Source organism: Dipodomys spectabilis, unplaced genomic scaffold, assembly GCF_019054845.1.
Source record: "Dipodomys spectabilis isolate Male_0828 unplaced genomic scaffold, ASM1905484v1 ptg000411l, whole genome shotgun sequence".
Taxonomy (NCBI): Eukaryota; Metazoa; Chordata; class Mammalia; order Rodentia; family Heteromyidae; genus Dipodomys; species Dipodomys spectabilis.
Genome location: NW_024871088.1, coordinates 61,283 through 79,798, shown reverse-complemented (window position 1 = coordinate 79,798; position 18,516 = coordinate 61,283). Strand labels below are relative to the sequence as shown.

The window sequence follows — 18,516 nt, the reverse complement described above, 5'->3', positions numbered from 1 at the left end:
TGGGAAAACACTTCCAAAATGGAGAACAGAATAGGCAGTGATGAACTCATTATCTGGACCAAACATGGCTTCAGGAAAGGAACAATATTTGGGCAGAAAAATTCACGTGTTAAACTCACGGAGACTAGAAGGCATAGATTTTCACCCATTCTAGTGAACAGAATACAGTACATTTAAACAAGTGTTCATGACAGTCAGGTGGGCCTGGTCAGGAATGCTAGCCGGGTAGTTGAAAAGGAATTCCAGCAATGTAATTTTTTTTGGGAAGCAGAAAAATAGTCAAATGAAATTAGCTTTGGACAGGTTGCAAAAAAGCAGAGACCCACTCAAGCTGGCTCAGGTTAAGGGAGACTATAGTAGCAACACATATGAAACAATGAGGGTAGACACAAGCAAAGCCAAGAATATAATGCAGCTAGTCCTCCCGCAGGCCAGTGAGACGAAATGAGTGCTGGGAAGTCCAGCAGGAGCCCACCGACCTTCGACTTGGTGCCACCTACAAGGGCCATTCCTCAAAAAATGCAAGTGGTTCTCTCTCTAGTCCCAAAATCAACCAGAAGCTCCAATTTTCTTTTTATTTCAGACTTGACAGACTCAGTCCATCATCTCTAGCCACATCCAATGACTGCCGACTGCCCTTGGATTAGGTGTTGGTTCTGGTTTAATCAGTGTGAACTAGAGCTAGTCACATGGCACATAAGGCCACAGCCCTGGGCTGGAGGCAGAGCAGGTGCCATGCCACTGCAAGCACAAAATCAAATACCCACAATGCACTATCATGGAAGATGCTCACTGTGATCGGATTTTCCAGGAATGCATGAATTGGCATGACACAACCAACTGACAGATAATCATAAGTGCACACCCCCCCGAAAAAAGCAAACTGATTTTTTTCTTTTTTAAAAAGTTTCAGCTAGGACCCAAAACTAATGAAAACAATGGAGGGGCTGGAAGCCAGTGGCTCACACTTATAAAATCCTAGCTACTCACGGGAGGCTGAGAGCTGAGGATTGTGGTTTTTTTTTTTTTTTTTTTTTTTTTTTTTTTGTGTCCAGTTGTGGGCCCTGAACTCTGGGCTTGGGTGCTGTCCCTCAGCTCTTCAGCTCAAGGCTAGCACTCTACCACTTGAGCCACAGCAACACTTCCGGCTTTTTTCTTTTTGCTTATGTGGTGCTGAGGAATCGAACCCAGGGCCTCATGCTTGCAAGGCAAGCACTCTACCACTGAGCCACCTTCCCAGCCTGAGGATTGTGTTTTGAAGCCAGCCTGGGCAGGAAAATCTGAGACTCTTATCTACAGTTAAGCACTAAAAAGCCAAAAGTGAAATTGTGACTCAAATAGTAGGACGCTAGCCTTAAACAGAAACAGCTTGGGGACGGCACATAGGCTCCGAGTTCAAGTCCCAAGACTGGCAAACAAACCAACAATAGAGCGCTCTTTCTTTTATCTTTTGTCGGTTATGGGGCTTAAACTCTGGGCCTGGGCGCTGTCCTTCAGCTCTTCAGTTCAAGGCAAGTACTTTACCACTTAAGCCACAGCACCACTTCTAGTTTTCTGGTAGTTTATTGGAGATAAGAGTCTCATGGACTTTCCTGCCCTGGCAGGCTTTGAATCATGATCCTCAGATCTCAGCCTCCTGAGTAGCTAGGATGACAGGCATTAGCCACCGGAGCCAGATAGGCCTCTTTCTTTCAATGTAGTAACAGCATATATTTTACTGAGTGCTAGAGTTCCATGTAATCCCAAAGCATTCCATTTGTGGTGCAGTAAGAATACATGTGATTAGAAAGAAAATGCAATGAGGTAGATATATGAATGCATAGGCAAGCATACACACAACAGGAAGCTTGCTCACATTTGGAAAGGATGTAGCAGTATTCCTAGAGATTAAAAAACAAAACCCATTGCTATGTGTCCTGAAGCAAAGGATATACCTGGTGAAACAACAGAACACATTAAAGCCACAGGCTACATTTGGAGAGAGTGTGGATTTCACCACCAACACCATGAAAAGCTGATCCAGCAATAATAATATTTAAAAAATGATCTTTAGTGTTAACTTTGAAAAAGGATTTAAGAGAAATCAAACCAAAACTAGCAAAAAATGAAGCAAGGTAGAAAGGGATGCCAAGACACCATGACCTGGCTGGGAGTAATGACCAGTAGGCTATGCTTTAGTCTAGATTCTAATGGGACCTTTCATTATCCATGACAAATGACAAGTGAATGAGCAAGAAATGGCAGTCTGTCCATCAAGGCAAAGGAGGCAGATTTTCCCCTGATAGACATCAACACTTCTTCCCCAATGATGAGTGTACAAAACATGTAACAGTTCAAAAAGATGAAAGTGGCAGGAGAAAAATGCAAGCACTGAGTCCAGAGAGCAAAAGGAATTAGTATTCAACAAGGGCTCTTGGGTTCCCTCCAGCCTGTGGGTCAGGATGGAGATGATCCATAGGGACACAGGGGCCCTAGGGACAATGGTGTCCAGTAAGGCTTTCCAGATTATACCCACTTGGGAGCCCTGTGCCTCCTTCAGTGGGCTGTCAGAAAGCCATACTTCTTGTCCAAGTTCTCTAGTACTCCCCATGGGCACAGCTGCTGGGAATTGATGCCACAGCCCTGGTGTGGCCAGCTTATTGCCGGCCCTGGCTGCTGTTTCATCTGTGGGATGCTGTCATCCCAAGTGACAAACCAACATCAGCATGACCAGCTTCTATTTCTAGGCCACACAGACTGTGAGAACAGCCTCACTGCCCTCCAGAACCTTACTCTGTCGCCCCTCTTGGGCATGACAACTGCACATTCTGGCCCAGGCCCAGTACAACCAGCTCATATCAGCATGACAAGGAGGCCACTGGATAAACACAGTTCCTCCTCAAGCCTCTGCTCTCTTGGCTGCAGGAAGTAATACCGGAACATGTGGGCATATTTCTCCCTCTTTGTCCAAAGTAGAAGACACTAAACTGGTGTTTCTTTCCAGAGTCACTCACCGAGAGAAGGATGACGTCCATGTGATGACATTAGGTAAGCAAATCTTCTTGTGTCTGGGATATTTCTCATTTAAGTAAATCTGCTCAGTCACTAAGTCCATGCCCAGCATTGCCAAGGCTCCTGGGAGCTTGAAGGATGGGGCAGCTGCTGCCAGACTTGAGTTTAGACCATCCTGCTGATATAGGTGAGACTAAGCCCTGTTGTTGGTGGCTAGAATTCTATCGACAAGCATTCAGGTGTGCTCTGGGCAGCACGTGATGCTCATGTCTCTAGAGTGCCTCCAGGGCCCAGGCTGGATAGTCGAGTACCACCCACAGAAGTACACAGTCTGCATGTTCGATGAGGAATGTGCCTGCTTCTCTGGCCTATTCTCATCCTGATTGTCCACCTGGAAAATGTACCTTCCAGTGGACAAGAGATTCAACTTTGCATTTGTAGGTAAATTCTAGAAGAAAGTGTCATATCTAAGTACTGAAGCAAAGACAGCCACAACTTAGATAAAAATGAATGCTAACATAGATTAAAAAAAAACAAATGCTTGCACAACAGAAATATAATAGAAGCGCTACAAAGAGCAGAGCAATAAAAATTGGAAAAGAACATCGCCATCAACATAGAAAGAACTGCTCTATAAAGTCAATCTATCCAAAGATAACTTGGTAATGAGTCAAAGGAGATGTACATCCAATTTGCACGCAAGAAAACTGAATAGTATTGAGGTCATTGCATGAAAGATGAGACTAGTAGGCAGGAGGCCTGAGATCCATCCCCGGTTCTGGTACTAATGAGCTGTAGGATGACAGCAGTTACTGTGGCCTTAACTTAGAGTGTACCTCCGTGCTGGTGTGTGCAGCGCTCTGCAGGGGTGATGGCAGTCCTCACAATAACATTAGGAGGTCGGTACTGTGCTTGCCCACTTTACAGAGCAGCAAATGGAGGACTGGAGAAATACCATTTAGGCTAGATAACAGTAGAGGCTCTTGTTTCCAAGGGGGCATTGTCACCCAATTCTCGAGTTCCCGAGATGCCTCTCTTATTTGGGGATGTCTATAGGGGTCACCAGAGTGAATTGGCTTAAGAAACACTGAGGCAGGAAATAACCTTAATTCCGTAACTTTTACTAGGAGTGTGGCTTAGGACTAACGTTTTAGAGGCTAAAAAAAATATCCTTTAAAAGGTCATTTGAAAAAGCACCACTTTATGTGGTTATATTACACTTATAGGAGCTGTCTTAATACTATCTGATTATGTTCTTATGGCTTAGGAGGAAATTTCTAGTGAGAGTCTCATGAGGGATTGTCACAGTGCTGCCACACAGGCTTCAAATGGAAGGGACTGGCTGTGCTCTAAAACTTGTGTGATGACCCAAAGAGATTCATGCTCATGTCTGCAAAGACCATGAGTTCAAAATCACATGAGGGGAGTTAGAATAAAATGATTTCACAAAATGTAGCAGGGTAAAAAGGAGTATTCTCTGAATTAATATATTATTCTATATAGGATGTGATTTACAATAGGTATTGTATGTATAAGTAAGTTAATAAATTAAATATTAAGATTTTTGAGTGCTCTGTTTACATCCCTAAAAATGTATAAACTCAAGTAGGCCAAAAAGCGTTGGGGGCAAGCTTCTCTTAGAGAAGGGTGGGATCACATCAGATTGATACCATGGTCAGGCACCTGTGTTTGTTTCTGTCAGGGGCAGAGCTTGGAACAGATCACTTCCAGTCCTTCCCTGCTCCTACATCCAGATCTCCCTTCTCATTCAGGACATGACGATTACAGCACCTTGACAGTACTTTCTGCCAGGTGAACAAGCCAAGCTAAGTAAAAACGGCAAAGCTTCTCTTGATGAGCAGAATGGAAATGTGTACACTTAGGAATTGCTGGTGGCAGTATAAGCTGGCTCAACCTCTCTGACACTAAAAGAGTTAAGCGGTACAAAACAGTTCATCTCCTTTGACTCTGCCATGGCCTCTAGGAACCAGAGGTGTTCCTCTCACAGTGCGGGCATGTCTACTCTTGGTGGCTGGGCTGATGCTTCTGCAGGGCCGAGCGCCTCTTGAACACACGGCCACACTTACTGCATTCGCAGCGTCTGGCCCCACTGTGGATCCGCCGGTGGCGACTCAGGCCCGAGCTCCTCCGGAAAGCCTTGCCACACTTGTCACACTCATAGGGTTTCAGTCCACTGTGGATGCGCCGATGCTTGATGAGGTCGGAGGGCCCCCGGAAGGCTTTGCCACACTCGCCGCACACGTAAGGGCGCTCTCCACTGTGGATGCGAGTGTGCTCCAGAAGGCTGGAGCTCTGCCGGAAGGCTTTGCCACACTCGCTGCACTCATAGGGCTTCTCACCTGTGTGGATACGCCGGTGCTTGGTGAGCTCCGAGCTCCTCCGGAAGAGCTTGCCACAGTGCGGGCATCCATAGGGCTTGGCCCCGCTGTGGATGCGCTGGTGCTCGGCCAGGCCGTTGATGCCCCGGAAGGACTTGCCACAGTCATCGCAGTCAAAGGGCAGGTGGCCTGTGTGCATCCGCTGGTGCTTGAGAAGTTCCTGACGATCCAAGAAATCTCGGCTGCATGCCTTGCAGGCAAAGGGCTTTTCCAAAGTGTGAAGCTTCTGGTGTTGAAAGAGGTGCGTGTTGGCTTTGAAGGACTGGCCACACTCCTCGCAGTCAAAGGGCTTCTCTCTGCTGTGCACTCTCAGGTGCTGACTGAGGCCTGCATTCTTCTTAAACCTTTTCCCACACTCCTCACATGCAAAGGGCTTTGCCTCTCTCTCCATTTGCTCCCTCTTTTCAATGACATCTTCCAGGGCCTGACTGGGGCCAGGTCGAGGCTGGCTGGCCACGTGGCTTTTCCTGTGCTCATTAAACTCTGACACCTTCCTGAAGACTTCCCCACAATCACCACAGTCCCAGCCCTTCTCTTCACTGTGCACACTCTGGTGCTGAACAAGGAGCACTTTAAGCCGGAAGGTGTCCCCGCACTCTTTACATGCGAAATGGTGCTCTATGGGTAGATTTGGTGGGCTCCCTTCCCTCCCATCCAAGTCCCCATTCTGTTTGACCTCAGCACCGGGGTCACTGGTCCTGGGGTAGCTCGTGGAAGCCGTCTCCTGAGGCTGGCCTTCTTTTCCCATCGTCAGCTGGTGGGTCACAGAGGTGCTTTCTGCAAGGATAAGTAGGGAACACTGCAGTCTGCAAAGAGTGCAGGAAGGACGCAGCTTTTCTCTATCAATTAAGCTGCTGAGCACTGGGCTTGAACCTAGGTGCCACCAGAAACTAGCACAAGGGGAAGGACTAAAGGACCTGAACGCTGGACATTGCCTACACAAAGGAGTGTTAAGGAGGTCTCCCTTTGGGAGAGCAGCCACACCCCTCCCTGAAGCCTCAAATGGGCTCTCAAACAGAATCTCAGACTCCCATCAGCTCAGTTAATGTGCCCAAGATTAACTCAACTACAGCAGCTCAGATCAATCCTCTAGCTCTAAACCAAACCCAAGACCAGTCAGCTGTGCCTCCCTACCTCCCAGTTTCCTCATACTTTTTTGGGTTATTTTTCACTCACCGGAATGTTTAGCTTGAACTGTGCCGAGGGATGAATCTGAGACCAGTAGTACTTGTCCTTGTGCCAGGTGTGAGACCAAGGTAGGATTCAACACAGGAACTCCTGCTTGTGGAAAAGGAAATGGGTTAAGAGACAGACATCAGAAGAAAGAATAGAGGCAAGGCTTCAAAGGGAAAACCCCTTCAAGTCCTCAAAGACTTGGCTGGCTGTGACTCTAGGGAAGACATTCATGCAGATCAAATGTAGTTCCCAGCTCCTACTGAGCACTGGAGGAAGACAAGACTCCAGGCTCTCTTGGGGAGGCTCCAATGGGACATGGTAGGTGGCCTCCCACTGTCTACTCCCAGTGCCCACGAGCATGAATCTCATGCTCGTCTCAGATCTGGGAACTTCTGCTACTCCCAACAGTCTTTCTTCCCAGTACCTCCCCTTCACACATAGAGAGCCTCATCCTGTCCACTCCTTTCAACAATAAACTTTAATCAAATAGCCAGACAATTCATAGAATCCATGGGCTAATGAAAGTATTCTAACTGCTTTTCAGCCTACCAGCTAAGATCAAGTGGTGTTTCTGCTCTATTTGTTTACTTACTATCTACTTCGTTCTTTATCCAAGGACAATATATTAAATTAAAAGTATTCTAAATGCTAGTGAGAAGCTTGTTATAATAAAAGACTGCAAGGGGGCTCTTTCTGGGCCATGAGGAGTTGGGGAACTTGGAGATGTTCACTGTGGCAGATCCTCTGCATTTCTCTATTACCTAGGGACAAGTGAGGCAGTGTGGGGTTGTCCCTACTCCACTCCTAGGAGGCAGCAAACCTGGGAAAGGGCTCAGTTCATTCTTACCAATGGAGGTCACATTCCCGTAATATGCCAGCATCCTCTGTTCAGGGTTCAGATTCAACCACTCCCTTTTTGTGAAGTGCCATGCCACATCAAATGGCACCAAATCCTGAAAGAATTTCCAGGAATAATCAGTCTTTCCATTTAGTCTGCAATGAGATTGAGGTGTCACAAAGAATGCTAATGGCAAGAGGTGAGGGCCTGGAGTGAGTGAGTGAGTGAGTGTGTGTGTGTGTGTGTGTGTGTGTGTGTGTGTGTGTGTATTCTGCTAACATGAGGATCCAACTACAAGCTTCAAGAAGTCCTTGTGGCCCAGCCCTGGCCTCCTACTATCTTTGCCAAGGGATCTCAGTTTAATCATGTTCCCATTCTGAAATTCAGCTTTCCCACCTCTAGGATGGGAATTCAAAGTCCTGCGTGCATTGATTTCTTAGCCTTCAGAAGAGAAACAGAGGACAATAAAGGGAGGCAAAAGCTGGGCTTCACACTCTATTGTATGCCATGCTGGGCAAGAGGCAGAGGCTATGGCCAAAATCAGGAAGCAGAGACAGAATCCCAAGCAAGGCAGAGGGAAGTACAGCTCACCTGGGCCTCGGGCACCTCAAGAGGGACTGCCAGGACCTGGTTTCCTGGGGTTCCATCCTGGGTAAGAGCAAGACCTTGGGGAGCAGGTGGAGCTAAGGAAAGTGAAAAAAAGCTATCAGTGACAACAGTTCTATTTCTGGGTACCCTGTGATGGGAATGGCGATTTCCTGTTCCCAGTTTGTAAGTCCTGTTGGGTCCTTTCTCATATGCAAGCCAGGCATGGATATGCCTAAGAAAACTTAACTCAAACAATGGGAAAGTAAGGTGATGCCAAATTAATATAGGCCAACCAGGAGGGGTCAAAATAAAGCAAACAAATGCCAGTCCTGGTGAAGCCAAAGATAGCCACAGAGAACCTATGGCAAGGAGACCAGCTCTTAAAAAGGCAGGCTGACCATAGGCCTCCCTTACAGGAAGCCTTGAAGAGGTCAAAGTACATACTGTACAGGAAGGCTAAAAACAATATTGGCAGAAAAAATTAGGAAATGAAGCCAGGTACTTGTGGCTCATGCCTGTAATCTTAGCTACTTGGGAGGCTCAAGACCAGTTGGGGCAGAAAAGTTCATGAGATTTTGTCTTCAAAGAAAGGAAGCTAGATGTTGCAGCATAGGCCTGTGATCCCAGCAATAGCAGGTGAATTATGGCTAGGGTGCTTGCCAGGTGGGAAGTGAGACCTTATCCTAAAAATAACAAGTAAAAAACAGGGTTAGAGGTGTGGCTCAGCAGGACAGCTGCCTAGCCAGTGGGAAGCTTTAAATTCAAACTCCAGTACTACCAAAACAAACAAACAAATAGGAGATAGGAAGCCCTTTCCAGCCTTGTAAAAGGAAACAAAACTGGATCAGGCTACTAAAAGAAAGAGAGGGAACCAAGTGTAGGAACCAAGGCTTCTTGACCCTTGATGAGGCACTTAAAAGCCATGCCCCACTAAAATAAATTTGCCAGGTGAAAGTCAGTTGCACATGAAAACTTTGCTCTTGAATCATTCAACAAAATGAAAAGTTGATTAAAAAAATGTCTGGAAAAGAAAGGCTCAAAGAAAAGACCTTCAAACAGCACGTTGCCAAATAAAAGATCGATAATACATACATGCAACCTTTTTCTTCTAAATAATAAAATATGTGAAACATTGTCTGGGCCATCATAGGCCTCCTCTGTTGTTGAGTTCAAAGAAACATATTCTAATGTCAACTCAGTTCAACCCACAGTTAAGTGAAAAGAAGCATTTAGGTGCTAGCACTAGGACCACAAAATCCAGCTGCTTCAGAAATGACTTTTAAATAAGATTAAATATGTTAAGTTATAAGGGGTGGACAGAACTTTCAACTTATGGCCAGGATGGTATAACAAGGAACAGATTTCATGTCTTGCTATCATTATAAACTAGTAGAAAACTGGAGAAACTGCGAAACACTAATTTTCAGATCTGGGCTGCAGGAAGCATGAGATTATGATCCCTGAGAGAAACAAATGAGGTGAGCACTGTCAAAACCCCAGTTCTCTGTCTGGAAGCAATTTCCAGATTGAGAGTGTAGAGAAGGTGAAACCAAACAGCTTAGTGGGTTCGTTAAAAACTGAGGAGAAACAGACCAGCATTCAGGCTAGTGGAGGCAGCCGGAAGTTGCAGCAAAGTTCTGAAAAGATTGTGCTAAATCCTTAATAATCTACAACAAGCTTCCCATACATCTTTTCTTACTACTAAACCAAAGCTATATAAGACCTACCCTACAAAACCTTACAAATAAGCCAGCTGCTGGTGGTTCATACCTGCAATCCTAGCTACACTGGAGTCTGAGATTTGGGAGGATCAAGGTTCCAAGGTTAGCCTGGACAAAAAAAGTCCAAGAGACTCGAGCTCCACAGAAGAAGCTGGGCAAGATTTTGCACATCTTTCATCCTAAATACGGTGGGGAGTAAAAGACAGGATTATACTCTAGCCATGTACCTTGTCAAGAAGCAAGACCCTATCTTGAAAATATCCCATGCAAAAAAAGGGCTGGAAGTGTAGTTTAGTGGTAGAACTCCTGCCTAACAAGCAAAAGGCCCTGAGTCCCAACCCAGTGCTGCCAAAAAGTTTAAAATGGGGCTCAATGGGAAAACAACCCATAATTCCCCAAACCCAGACACTCAACATAATCCTTACAATGTCTAGTATCCAGCCTAAAATTACTGAAATGCCAAGAAACACAAAATGTAACCTATGGCAAGGAGAATAATCAGCCAAGAGAAGCATCCAGAAATGACTGATAGACGATAAGATTAAAAGAACTAAATGAAATGTCTAAAGATAAACAGGATATTAAAAATAAAAAAAATCTCACAGATGTGATTAACAGCAACTTAACATTGGTGAGCTTGAAGATACAACAGTAGAAACTATCTCAAATGAAGCTCCTAGAGAAAGATGCATCCAAATAATCAAGTTTCTGAAAAGAAGTGATAAAGAGAAAAATGTTATTCAGAAAAATAAAAAAAAAAGTCAATGACTTCATGGAAAACATATAACCTAGAGAACAATTAAATGACATGTTTAAGTGCTAAAAGAAAAATACCTTTTCAACCTACATTTCTACATTAGGCAACATGTCTTTCAAAAGTGAAAGCAAAATAAATATTTTTCCAGACAACATCCAGGAGAATTTGTCACCAGCAGACCTGTATGATAAGAATCAGTAAAGGAGTTTTTCAGGTAAAAGGAAAGTAAAACTAGATTAACTTGTATCTACATAAAGACATGAAGAATATCAGGAATTTAAATACATGGGGAAAGATAAAAGATTTTTACTTTTTTCACTTTTAAATCCTTAAAAATATTGATCATTTCAAATAAAAACAGAGACAAGGTGGTGTGGGGTAAATAACATGCAGAAGTAATACATATGATGGTGTGCTTTAGCAAGCCCTCCAAGACTCTGGTGAATATTAATAATCCAAAAGAAAGAGGAAGGGGAAAAACAGATGGGACAAACAAATAAATAGCAAGATAACCAACTTAAACTCAGTCACATGGATAATAAAGTTAAATATAAATGGACTAAACCCTCCAAAAAAAGAGGTGATTGTGTTGTGCTTAAAAGTAAGACTCAGTTATGTGCTATGTACAAAGATGATGTTAAAATTATGTAAAACTAAACTATAACCAATAGGAAAATTCTAATTCCAACATCATAAAAAATGTATGTAGTGGAAAGAGGGTGAATGATGACGGTGGCTCTGAAGATTCATAGAACTCGGATTAAAAAGAAAACTGAAGGACTTTAATATAAAATCAGATAACAGGATGACATGCAGTAGATTACAAAAGTGTTAATTTTTTATTGAAGATGAAGGCAGAAGTAATTAACTTTTCCCTGAAATCCCAACGAAGGTAAAGAATGCGGGAAGAATAACTATGTGATTTCCATTTTCACAGGAAAAGGAAAAGAAAGAGAGTGCTTCATAGCTGGAATAAGCACGCCTATACTTATATGAATATGTAGCACACGAGGGATGATCAAATGTCTAGAAAGGATTGTCCTCTCTTTCTGCAATGTGTAAAGTTTTAAAGTTTAACCAAACTCTATGTGTGAGATATCAGAAAAGGGCACTTTTTAAACATCCTGGTAGCCCTTGTATAAGAAAGACGCTTAGAACTCAAGAGACAATAGGATAAATAGATCTGCTAGGTTCCTCCCACACAAGCTATCAGCACCTTGGACAGGTATGGGCAGGTCTTGAGCCACAGCTCCATTTCCAGCTTTTCTGGTGGTTACCTGAAGATAAGAGTCTCATGGGCTTTCTTGCCAGAGCTGGCTTCAAACTGAGATCCTTACATGTGTAAGCCAATGGTGCCCAACACTCTGTTCTCAGTTTTTAGTGTCTCCTAGCACAGAAGTTTTTTCAGTTTTTCCCCTGTATGTTTAGCAGGCAAGCCCCTTCTGTGTCCTAGTATCACTAGGGCAGGGTCACTGTGGTCTCTTGGACCCTTCCTGGTGTGGATAGTCAATATCTAGTTTGATTTTGGCTTCCGATACAAAACAAACAGGTTAGAAATTTCTTACATAATTTATTTTCTTACAATGGACATTGGTGTGTGGCAAATGTAATGAAAAGGAAGACATCATATCATATATGCACCCTTTGTTTAACAAAAATGACCTGTTACAGACTTTCTTAATTGCCTTCCTATACAAGGCCCTGGCTCAGTCCACCAATCACATACCCTACCCCTCATGTCTCAGTTACTCCATCTAGACACCCTGACTTTTACACACCTCTCATTTATGCCTGCAAGGCCTGTGAACCTGCCTAAAATACTATTCATACAGGCTAGGAAGGTCCTTCAAATATGCCAGGCATTAACTCAAATGTTACCTTCTCAAACATCTTTACTCTTTAACTTCATCATAGTTTACTAAAACACATTAATGGAAGTCCCCTATGAAGTTGTTTAGTCTTCTCAAGAAAAACGCCAATTTCAACAAAGCAGGGGCTTCTCTTTTATTGTTTTCCCCCAGAATCCCCTATGTTTTCAGCAGCTCCTGGCTTCAAGGAGGTATATGATATATTGTGAAGTGATTGTATCAATATGTGTGCGAGTGACATGTTAAACAGAACAAGCATCCATTTATCGAGTACTCAGTATGCAGAATTGGAGCTGTGGATTACCCTTCACATAATTTGATTGTGACAACCTATGGTTATTATATTATCTCCAGTTTATGGAGATGGAAACCATGGATTCATGAGATTAAGTGGCATACTTAAGGTCTATCTCTCAAGTTTGAAACTTTTGGAGCCATACCAGGGAAAAAAAGAAATAAAATTCAATCTTGTAATCCCAGGCCACAACTGGAAGATAAGTCTCATGGTATGTCTGGGTATTCAGGGACTTCCTTCAGATTATCCTATTAATATGCCATCATTGCTCAAGATAGACCACCCCCACACACATAAACACAGTACACGCTACCCACATTTAATGGAATGAATCCTCCTGAAGTGTTCTGTTTAATTGAGTAAATCCTACTGAAGTGGTTTTACTTAACTGGCTATTAACTGTTGAAGTCTTGGAGCCACAACCCCCAAAAGAATTGTTAATCAACTCTTTCTGGGTAGCAATAAAGAGTGGTCCTTCCAGTACTAGCTCAGGGGGGTTTGGTGTGAGGGCACTTCAGCTGTAGGTGGCTATATGATCACCACTCACAGTAACCAAGCCTATGGACAAACAGAGCTCATTTAAAAGGTGCCAAATAGGTGCATAACCAAATGTATCAAGTAAAAGAGCTTCAGAAGTGAAGGAAGAGCATTATAAAAAGATAATACATACTAATCCTCACATAGTTAAAAATAAAAGTATCATCAATCCTGAAAATAATTGGATCACTTAGGATCCATACTGAAAAACTGCTCCACATTAAATGGTGGAACTAATCTAGAAAAGAAGCTAAATGCTGTGACTAATACAGGTGCCCACTGCCTTTTGATCAAAGTTAGCTTTGGATATCAAGGTTAAAGCAACTGCATACAGAACAGGAAAATCACTGTAGTATATGCTGTAGACACAGAGGGTAATGCTATCTTGAACATAAGGCACACTCAGGGCAGAAAAAAATCCAAATCTCAAAGGTGTGCTTCTATTTACAACTGGGAAATGGAGGCTAAGAGAAATGCTACCAGAAAATAAATCTGAAACTTTTTTTCTGTGGGTGTGCTGGTCCTAGGGTTTCATATTAAGGCCTGGGTGCTGTCCCTGAACATTTTCACTCAAAAATAATGCTCAACCACTTGAACCACAGCTCTACTTCCAGCTTTTTTGGTGCATAATTGGAGATATGAGTCTCATGGACTTTTCTGCCTGGGCTGGCTTCAAACTGGTATCCTCAGATCTCAGCATCCTGAGTATCTAGGTTTACACTGGCATCTAGTTTCAATTCTGCAACCCTTAATATAATTAATACTACCTTCCTTCAAATGGGATTTGACAATGTAAAGACTACATCAACTCTTCAGTGCACGAAGGTTCCATTAAGGACAACTGCAGATTCTACCCTGAATCTAGCCAAACACCATGTCTGAATCTAGCCAAACACCATGTATACTGCAGCTGTTTAATAAACATCTGCTGCCACAATGCATAGGCAATAATGATGTCAGCATTAATTTACTGCAGAACGATCTGCAAAATTATGGTTTTTAAATTTTGAGAACTCAAGAGAGTGAACAAATTGTTCCACTATGTGCTTTAGATTACAATGTGATCTAACCATCCAAATCATTTAAATTCAGTGCATGGAATCAGAGACATTAGGATACCCTAAAGTAATTCTTTCATTTTGCTGTGAATTCTACAGACATAAACCAATCTATGTTACAAAAAGTGTTACTAATTACATGCCTTCTGGTCATCTGAACTTAAGACAATCTTGAGTATACCTGGCTACTAGGAAAGGTAATTTTTGAACCCAAAGACCAGCTTTCACCAGATCCCCAGTGTACAAATAGCCAGTTCTCCTCTCAAGTGTTCTCCTTCCCTGGAGAGTAGAACAGAAAAGACACAAGGCCATCCAAACAAGACTCACAGGGAAGCTTCCAGAAAGGCATCTAAAACTCCTGGACTCCTGCAAGCATCCCTTGAGCAGAATGTTCTCAGGCCATGAAGCTTGCGTCTACCCAGAAGAGAGAAATTAGCTTGCCATGTCCAGTCAGTTCTGGGCTACAGTAAACAGTTATAAACATGCAGACGAGATCTAGTCCCCATGGGTGCTTTCAGCTCCCTTTCCCATGTGAAGAACCCCTGGATTCCAAATTGTTGTTGTTGTTTTTGCTAGTCTTGGAGTTTGAACTCAGGGCCTGGGCACTGTCCCTGAGCTGCTTTTGCCCAAAGCTAGCACTCTACCTCTTTAGCCACAGCAACACCTCCAGCTTATTCTGTTTATGTGGTTCTGAGAAATCGAACCCAGGGGTTCATGCATGCTAGGCAAGTACTCTACCACTAAGCCACATTTTTGGCCCATCCAAATTGTTCTTACTAGATGTCTTCTCTCCCATGAGCTGTTTCTACAGTTGATAGAATTGTCTCTGGGCAGATAGTTCAGCAACTGGTATATATAGAAATAAAAGTACTTCCAAAGCAGGAACAAAACTCCTATCTTGGACATTCACCCATGGGTATTCTAACAGCACAGCACAGACTTACCTAAAAGTGACACAAAAGGGTGATTCATCTTTTCTTAGAACAATTCCCGAGTGATTAGTCTGGCAGGTAAGATACCACCTGTTGGATTGAAATGATATGGGTGAACAGAAGCAGACTCATAAATGTCCTTTCCAGGAATGTGCGGAATGGTAGAGCAGGCTGTGGGACTGAACAAGTACTACTAAAGTCTTGATGTGTCCCAGTGAGGCCAGGATGTAAGTGATGGACTTTAGCCTGTCCTGATTTTTATGTTCCAGGAAGCTAGAAAGCTAGGGCATGGCATGGAGGCACATTTTGGGCCTACCCCTTACTGTGCAAGCTGGCTGCCACTTGAAGTAGCAGAATCCTAAAGGACCCAAAAGGAGGGTATCTCACCAGGAAAGTCTGTTTCTCCTGGTATATTTGTGTCTGTGTGTGTCTTTTTCTGTGTGTGTGTGGGGGGGGGGGGGGGTGGCAAGGCATCTGTTTCCTCTCTTAATTTGCTTGGGCACCTGTCTCTATGTTTAGATTTCCATCTTCCTTCCCTCCTATAAAAAGCCAGAAGGTAGACCAGAAGGAGATTTGGTAGTGTTTGTTATACTTAATTGAGAAAAGGTTTATATTCTCATTTCCCGAAGAAGATGCATGGCATCTTACCAAAATCAAAATATATTGTAAGTATAACCTCATTGAGGTGATATTGCCTGGATATGAAAGATTCTAAAGTAGGAGTGGAATGGGATGTATGCAAATATCAAGGAGTCCCAGGCTATCCAAGAAGTCTAGATTAGAAGACAGGTTTACAGTTCAGTAAGAATTCAAGAGGCAGAGCAGTTGGTCTGGGTGGTGCCAAGGAATCTGCATCTCTAATGCAAACTCCAGGGGCCTGATACAGATACTGGGTCCCATCCTGATTCCAGAGGCAGACAACTTCACTTCTAGCTCACATCAGAAAGGGTTCAGCCTAGAAGCTGCCTGAGATGGGAACCCACTAGGCATACGGTGATGGCCGGACTTATGGGAAGAGAAGTCACAGTTTCTAGCAGATTTTCCAAAGGGTTTCTCACTGACATTAAAAATCACTGTTTTATAAGATTCCAAACACTGATTCAGGAACATTTTTAGGGAATACACTGGACCGTGCCAGACACTATGTATGATGCTTGTATGGAAAGTCCAATGGATGAAGGTGTGAGGCTGCATTAAGTAAGTGAGTTGCTATTCCAGCAATCCAATCTGAAAACCTCTTGTAAAGGAAAATATTGGGGCGAGGTTGAAGAAATGTTTCACTGACTAAGGAGACTGGAGGGAGCAGCTGGCTAGGCCAAGGCTGACTGGAGGGTGTCAGTTGGATTAGGGTGGGACCTCTGGGAAGAAGGCCAAGAATGGAGGGGGGCTGTTTGAAAGGAACCATGGGATTTGGGCAGCAGTCAAGTATATGTGGGAGTATGTGTGTGTGTGTCTAAAAAGACATGTAACTAATCACCCAAATATAGACAGAAAGAACCAGCAAAGGAGTTCAGGGAGTAAAGGCAATGGGAGTGGACCTGAAGCCAGGGCCTCCTAGGAAGACAAGAGTAAAGCTCTGTTCACATGGAAGGCCTTGAGCTGTCCTCACCAGTAAGGACTGCCCCCTTTTTCCATACCAAGCTTGGCTGTCCGGCCCCAAGCCTCTCTATCCAGCTAAGTTAAGACTTGACAACCCCCTCTTCCCCCCCACCCCGCATCACTTTAACAGAAATGGAAAGAATGAAAAGGCTCACATTAAAACTGTCCTCAGGGCCCCAGAGAGAAGCTCAACCCCTTCCCATACTGCGGGGAAAGTCCCTCAAGCCCTTCCCCCTGCCCTCTTCCACTGCACTTGAGGCTTTGGGGAAGGGTCTTCTCTCTAAGCTCGTGACTAGTATCCATCCCTTAGCCTCCTCCAAAGAGCAGCCTAGGCCTCGGCATCCCTACCATTCGCGCCCTCCACAGCCACCCCCATTCCTGCCTCTAGCCTGCCGCCCCCCCCCACGGGAAGGCCAGGCCTAAAGGCCTTGTCGTACCCACCATCCAGGATCCATCCCCTTAGACCTTGAGCGAAAACAGTTTTCCTAGTGTTGAAACGCCCCCTCTTCTGCATACTCTCCTGTGGCCCGCAAACACTCCAGCGGCCCTGCCCGCTCACTCACTCACTCGGCCCAACACATCCTCCCGCCTCCCGCCTCCCTCACAATCACTCCGATCCGTAAGTCGCTCCCGCGGCCCACATGCTCACCCAAGCCAGGCAGCGGCTGACGCGTAGCCCTCCAAAGAGTAGAGCTCTCGGGACCCAGGCAGGCTCGGCGTGGCAGGAAGCGCCACGGAGCCGAAAGCGGCCAACCGAGCACAGCAGCCCTGCGGCGCGTTTCCGGAGCCTGGGGGCACCGCCTGGGGTACTAGGGAAGCTAGACCCCACCCCGAGCGAGGCCCCGCCTATCCTCTGGGCTTCGATTGGCGTGTAAAGGGGGCGGGTCAGAAAGGAGGCGGATCTGGGGGGCGGGACAGCGTGAGGAGGTGGAGCAGGCTACACCTCCTGTGAACAGCGCGCGGAATCAAGAAGAGAGTAAGTAAGGCAAAAATGAAGAAACAAGCAAACAAATGAACGAGCAAACAAATCGGCCAGAAGTACGGAAGGGATGGAGGGGCTCCTCCCCGCTTGGTGTCTTTCAGGATGGAGGTGAGGCTGAGGGGACATTAACAAAAGACAGCACTTAAGGAAAGAAACCTCTCTTTCTAGGAGTCAAACTTCCTCATAAAGTTATATTGTGATCCTTGCTGTGCCACACACGGGGAATACTGCAGGGAGCAAAACCAAATTTCATCAATCCTATTGGAGCACATGGCTGGCACCTAGAGCTCCTGTCTGTTTATGTGTGATTTGGGGAGGGAGTGAGTATACAACCAACAAGTAAGCACTTGTCTTAATTTCAAAATAGCAGATCATGCCATAAAAAAAAAAAAAAAAAAGGACAGGATCTTTGAATTAGGGGGTCAACCTACCAAGCAGATGATAGCTAGTTCCAAGTGATTTTTTTTCCCAGTCAACAAATCTTCAATGATGCTAATGGCCCTACACTGTCCTAAGCCTTTGGGACACATGCTTCTGCTTTCTCAATATATGGTGCCTTGAGAAAGTGATTAAACATTCCCACCAGTAGTGTATCAGACTTCCACACATTGTGCATTTGTATCAACACAATATAGTTAATCTTTTAAACTGTAGCTATTCTACTAAGTACACCTTATTGTAGTTTGGAGATGGATTGTCCTAATTATTGATTTTCAGTGCATTTCCATATCCTCATTAGCCACCTATCTATCTTCTTCAGAGAAGCTGTTCTACC

General features: G+C 44.3%; 1 protein-coding gene across 2 annotated transcripts; it reads right to left on the bottom strand.

The window, feature by feature from the left end:
• Positions 1-2,065: 2,065 nt before the first annotated feature.
• On the bottom strand, positions 2,066-17,518 carry Znf275 (zinc finger protein 275). 2 transcript variants are annotated; one of them, XM_042667566.1, is made up of 6 exons: positions 17,409-17,518; positions 15,173-15,250; positions 7,996-8,087; positions 7,414-7,519; positions 6,567-6,671; positions 2,066-6,167 (listed from the first exon to the last, which is right to left on the bottom strand). In XM_042667566.1, the coding sequence occupies exons 2-6, from the start codon at positions 15,198-15,200 to the stop codon at positions 5,011-5,013; spliced, it is 1,488 nt and encodes a 495-aa protein (XP_042523500.1). In that variant the 5' UTR covers positions 15,201-15,250; positions 17,409-17,518; the 3' UTR covers positions 2,066-5,010. The 2 variants fall into 2 exon arrangements, with proteins under 2 accessions (XP_042523500.1, XP_042523501.1); XM_042667567.1 differs by having other exon boundaries at positions 6,567-6,668.
• Positions 17,519-18,516: the final 998 nt, after the last annotated feature.

Bases quoted from the DNA above. Each gene is read 5' to 3' on its own strand.
- Znf275 (XM_042667566.1), bottom strand. From the start codon at position 15,200: ATGAATCACCCTTTTGTGTCACTTTTAG. The intron at 7,520-7,995 runs GTGAGCTGTACT...AAATTCTTTCAG, and splicing joins TTGAGGTGCCCGAGGCCCAG to GATTTGGTGCCATTTGATGT. The intron at 6,168-6,566 runs GTGAGTGAAAAA...TTATCCTTGCAG, and splicing joins AGTTCAAGCTAAACATTCCG to AAAGCACCTCTGTGACCCAC.